Consider the following 5,876-nt stretch of genomic DNA (forward strand, 5'->3'; position numbering starts at 1 on the left):
GGGCCTACAAATATATTAATCCAAAAGTAGTTTACAGTGACCTTCTTTTCAATCACCTGAGCTGAAAGCTTAAGCCAAGAGTAGATCACAGCGACCAACTTTTCAATTCACCTGAGCTGGAAGCTCAAGCAAGCTTTTCCAATCACCTAGTGTCCATCTGTAAACTTTTCACATTGTCAACGTTTCTCAAGAAACTTGTAAGGAAGCATCCTGGGTAGTGTAGATTTTAAATTGTTGAAATCATGACCTACATTTTATGGCTATATATAATTATTTTGGTTAAATTTTAATTCATAGCACTTTTCCCCCAAAAGTATCTAAAAATATAATTTAGAGTGAATTTCAAACATAAGTATCATATAGAAATGAATGCAAACATAACAATTGCATATTTATTTTTGCACAAGTTGCAAAAAAAGCATCATTCAGTCATCAAAAATCAATAAAGAAGCATTATGCAAGATTTATCAAAATCAAATCCACAATATGAATACCCCGGTAGTATTTATGAAGAATACATAACAAGCATTGGGAATGATAATGGTCAGCAGACTGAAAATATACACATTATTACATCTTCTGAATTTATTATCCAATATGGATAATGTTTCAAATTCACAATAAAAAATAACTGTTACACAGCAAGTTTTTTCATTTCCTTTTCTTGAAGAACCGTACTTTTAAAGATATGAATGTAGTTCTATTGATCTGTCACACCAACTTTATAAAATTCACTGAACCGTGATGTTAACTCCACTGCATCATTATAAAGTCCCATGTCTGAAGTGTAAAAGAAAGTTAATGTCAACAGTGCATGATACCAGTCCGGGGACAGTTAAATACAGTCAAACATCATCTCAAATTTGTTGGAAACAAGAAATAAAGTTTTGATATATATCCAAGCATTCAAGATACTTCTGGAACTTCTGACTATGAAATATCCCTGGTATTCAAAATATTTGTGTTCGAGACATCAAACTTTCACTGTATATTCACATATATACAATTCATCAATTTACATTTAATAAATTTGCCATATTCTTACCAAATGTATCACTTATTTCCTTGGGGAAAGCTATGTAGTTTTGACAATGAATGTTGTTCTGTGCATCCACATTCCCGTGGACTTCAGTTAATCCTGAAACATACTCTCCAAGCTGAAACACAAAACAGGCCGTTTTATATTTACCAAGGTGTCAAGTCAATGAATGATGCTGACATTTTTTGATTTTTATGGATTGATTTTTTAATATTTCATATTAAAAAATCAATACCATCAAATTAAAGATCTATTGAACTTGTATTCAAAACTTTTTCAAACTACTGTAAACCAACTTTTATTCGTGTGCGAGAAATTTTCGCGAAGTTCGTGAGAGCCTCCTCATCACGAATATTTCTCGCCGCGAACCGCTTATTAAAGTGTATGTGTCAATAAACAACAGATCTAAAAAGACTTGATTGCGAAAATTAATCGTCGCGAACTAGTTAATCCCTAGTAAATCGCGAAATAAAGTCGCAGCGAATTAAAGTTGGTTTACAGTAGTTTGCAAAATAATTTGCTTTATTTACTTTTTAACTACTTAAGATGACAAGTATAACTGTGATAAAATAACACATCTGCCTTTTCTGAATATCCCAATTGTTTGTATAAATTTTATTATTATCTATAATTTAAGGTGTGGTGGTCAGCCGGGTTTGATCGCCTGAGGCCAGATAGCTCAGTCAGTATATCACCTGACCAGATTTTCAGGGGCCCGGGTTCGAATCCCTGTCTGGTCCACTGCATTTTTCTCCTCTCCCGTTACAAAGGACAACCCATTAATTCTCAAACTTTTAAAGCACACGATACTGGTTTGAACTGTTCCTAGCTTGAAGGATTTTATACTCACAGGCTCCTGCATAATTATTCTGATATCTTGACCATCACTTGTTGACAGGGTGAAAGCTGTCCCATTGCTGTCAACCTAAGAAAGAACAATATCCTAAAAATATTGATACATGTAAATTGTTGAATCTAAGAGTGCAACAATAAACTGTTTGACGGTAAACCGCAGTTAATTTTTCCACAGTTCAATTCACAATACGTGAAACTGATATCACAGTTGGATTCAATAGGTCTGTAATTATCCGCATTGTCTGTTTTGGTTCCTTGTTTTTTTCAATTTCAAAATGGCTTCCGAACAAAATGTGAGGTCAATGAAACAGCATTTAAACTTGTTTCCAGCCTCATATTTAACGGGTTGACGGATGTTAAATCACTTTCCTGATGTTAGTATAATGAACATTTGATAAAACCTTTAAGATTTAAGTATATGATGTCAAATGTCTGACTTTTTAACCCAATGTCATGTATCATGATATGTATCATATCGTGAAATGAGTACTGTGATATGTATCGTATCATTGGGTAGGCTTATTGTTGCACCCTTAGTTGAATCATCTATATTCATGGATATTCATGGAGGGCAACTCTGGGAATTGCCTAAACTTAAGAGGTTTGGGGGTATGTTAAACCTTGTTTTCGTTCATGAATATATACAAAAGAAAGATGGCAAATAAAATTAATATTGTGAAAATTTTTATTGATATAGCTAACATAAAGTCTCCTAATGTAGGTAAATAAAGCTTGAGGCACGGCGTGAATAAGTATGATCACTCACACAGTGTTCAATATAATCCAAGATTCCTCCGACTCTAACCCCCGCTTTTATATTATGACTTGTGCGGGGGAGAGTCAGAGTGGAAGCCATATTAGAAAGTGGAAATTCAGTGACACCAGCTGGTGTCGCAACTCTGCCTACCTATTACAACTTGCTATCTGGGTTATTGCTTTTTATTTAAGTGTTTTGATGCGGATTTATGATATTTATTGCCAAAATAAAAATTTTTAATTTTTGCACTGTAAATTTATAGCCCATTTGGGATATTATATCCCAAACGGACTATTATATCCCATTTGAGCGATTGGTCCCAACCTGTTAAATCTGAAAGTCGAATATCTTTGGATATGGGGTAACCCATGTCTTAATCCGAGATTCCTCTGACTCTAACCTAGCTTTTATATTATGACTTGTGCGGGGGACGCACAAGTCATAACATAAAAGCGGGGGTTAGACAGGTTGGGACCAATCGCCCAAATGAAATATAATAGTCCATTTGGGATATAATATCCCAAATGGGCTATAAATTTACAGTGCAAAAATTGAAAATTTTTATTTTGGCAATAAATATCATAAATCCGCATCAAAACACTTAAAAAGGAATAACTTTTGGTTGACAAGTTTTCCTGTATGTCCATTGTTTAGAAGATCGATCCCTCGGAAGTTCCTTAACTTCTTGGGGATCAATCTCACAAACGGTAGGGTTGCAGAAAAACTTGTCAACCAGAAGTTATTCCTTTTTAAGTGTTTTGATGAGGATTTTTGATATTTATTGCCAAAATAAAAATTTTCAATTTTTGCACTGTAAATTTATAGCCCATTTGGGATATTCTATCCCAAACGGACTATTCTATCCCATTTGGGCGATTGGTCCCAACCTGTTAGAGTCAGAGGAATCTCGGATTACCCATATCTATTCTTGTCATGAATGAGATTAAAGAATAAAGTTGAAAACCATTACTGCATCAAAGTGTGATTTTCTACACATCCTGAGAAAAATGATAATTCAAGAAATATGTTCGATTTGGTGGACAAATAAAGCTACATCAGGTAGGTAAATAAAGCTATGTAGCTAAATCTGACGAATAGACCTGAAGCCCTTTTTTTGACATACTTACATCTTTAGCGTTTCCAAGTACACAAACACATCGTCCCTGAAAACTTGACAACATTTTCCCGTTCACCCTTGGTTTAGAGAAATCAGACATGTTTGGATGTAAGAAACAAAACAAAACGGTTATACGGTCAGTTGAGATGAGAAACCGCGGGAAATTATTGTTCAATGTTTGTGGGACGCTTTAAAAATTGTTCCAAACCTAACCCGACTTAATTATGGTCAATGATAAAAGAAAGTACGAAAGAATAACACGACTAACGTTAAATTTTTAAAATACTTTAACAGATTACAGAAAATAGTTTGAGATCAAGAGAATTCAAACTTACATTTACAACATGCATATTTAGAGGAAGAAAAACTTTCGACAGAAAATGGAAAAAACATGTTGGCAAAACTGCATACAAACTATACTTGACGAAGTTATATTGGTACAAATGCAAATACATGTACATCATTGAAAATAATTTGAAAAAGCATTCTGAGAGTATAGTTTTAGGGATATGATAAAATTCCTTGAAAAGGGCAATGGCAAATTACCATTCTACAGCCAATTAATAAGTCAAGGAAATCTAAACAAGCTTGAAATTCAACCATAATTAAAAATTCCCATTTCCAAGAACCTTCGTTCTTTTTTGACTCGATGGAGAATAAGTGTCCACAAATTACAGACAGAGGTTGGCAGATATTGTAACCCAAGTATATATACCAAGAGATGCTAGATATATAATAATTGTTTTAATTGTCAAACTGTTGATGAAGATGAACATCATTTTTATTTTGTATGTCCTCTTTATAAACTACAGCACCAAGACGTGAATTTTGTATACTTTTTAATAATACATAACGTTATATATCTTATGAAATTCTTAATCCAACAGATTTTAAATCTACAAGAAATATTTGTAAATTCACAGGTGATGCATTTAATATATGAAAATATATGTGACTGTATATTTGTTTACTGTATGTATGACTTGCACCACATGTTTTTTTTTTTTGTTTTTTTTTTTTTTTGTTTTTTGTTTTTTTTGTGAAATTAAATAAAATTACTAGTATATATAATACTGATAATATAATAATATGTTTATTCACCAATCAAGGGCCCTCAGAGGGCATGAACAAATTATTGCAAAATGATTACATTGATTACAATTGAATACTGTATTACATATACATAATAACGTTGCGCACGATACTGGTGTTACTTAACGTTACGCTTATAACGTCACAAAAACGTAACATGATGCAACAAGTGCAACGTTATATTTTTACAATGTATCCCTTTGATTTATTTTTATTCTTTCACCAAAGATTCCTGTTTAATTTTTTTTTAAGTGGGAGGGGGTAATGCATGTTCACATAAACACGTACCATTACACGTATTAGTACATATTTACAATTGTATTTATATGATTAAAAATGAATATAGTTTCAATTTTGTCTACATGATGCAAACATTTGTAATATGACTTAGTTATTACGTTTGACATGGAGAAGTGCAAAACCACAAGTTGTATCATCATGAAAATGTAGGATTTGTTACATATTCATAGTATAGTCTCACACGGGATCCAAAGTATAGAAAACCACAGGATGATAAAAAAAAATAATAAATATTAAATAATTAAAAATTGAACATTTTTGTAATAATGGCAGTATTAAAAAAATAGATATGGTGTCATTTAAGATGTGCAAATGGAAAAATGACATCAAATATAGGCATCGTAGGCTTTGGATTCATTTATTGTTGCTAAGTAGTCGTATCTTAACAAAATGTGTTTGTGAAACACTGATGCATGCGTATGATATATAGCTTATGGCAAGGGATGATTTAAGGGTTCTCATCTTTTTAAGTAAAGACGAGATCACTTGTGGGTTTCCAACAATAGTAGTATAAACCGCCTAGCTAGTGCGGAAGTGACGTCATAACCGGAAGTGGCTGGAACTGGTCTAGCGGAAGCGGAAGTGGGCGGAAGTGGTCTAGCGGAAGTGGGCCCTAGCGGAAGTGGTCTAGCCAGAAATGTCCTAGCCGGAAGCAGGCTGGATGACCGGGTCAACTGAGTGGAGTGCTAACCCTAACCCCCTATCCCTAACTAGCC

The 5,876-nt window shown here is 33.5% G+C and overlaps 1 protein-coding gene across 1 annotated transcript; it reads right to left on the reverse strand.

The window, feature by feature from the left end:
• Window positions 1-380: 380 nt before the first annotated feature.
• Window positions 381-3,922, reverse strand: LOC134273151 (replication protein A 14 kDa subunit-like). Its single transcript, XM_062755325.1, has 4 exons — window positions 3,779-3,922; window positions 1,890-1,964; window positions 1,046-1,157; window positions 381-780 (listed from the first exon to the last, which is right to left on the reverse strand). Exons 1-4 carry the CDS (start codon window positions 3,866-3,868, stop codon window positions 701-703), a joined length of 357 nt encoding a protein of 118 aa, XP_062611309.1. The 5' UTR covers window positions 3,869-3,922; the 3' UTR covers window positions 381-700.
• Between the last annotated feature and the right edge of the window lie 1,954 nt (window positions 3,923-5,876).

Source organism: Saccostrea cucullata, unplaced genomic scaffold (assembly GCF_032062105.1).
Source record: "Saccostrea cucullata isolate Sc308-1 unplaced genomic scaffold, CSIRO_AGI_Scuc_v1 ctg7559, whole genome shotgun sequence".
In the NCBI taxonomy this organism is placed as follows: Eukaryota; Metazoa; Mollusca; class Bivalvia; order Ostreida; family Ostreidae; genus Saccostrea; species Saccostrea cuccullata.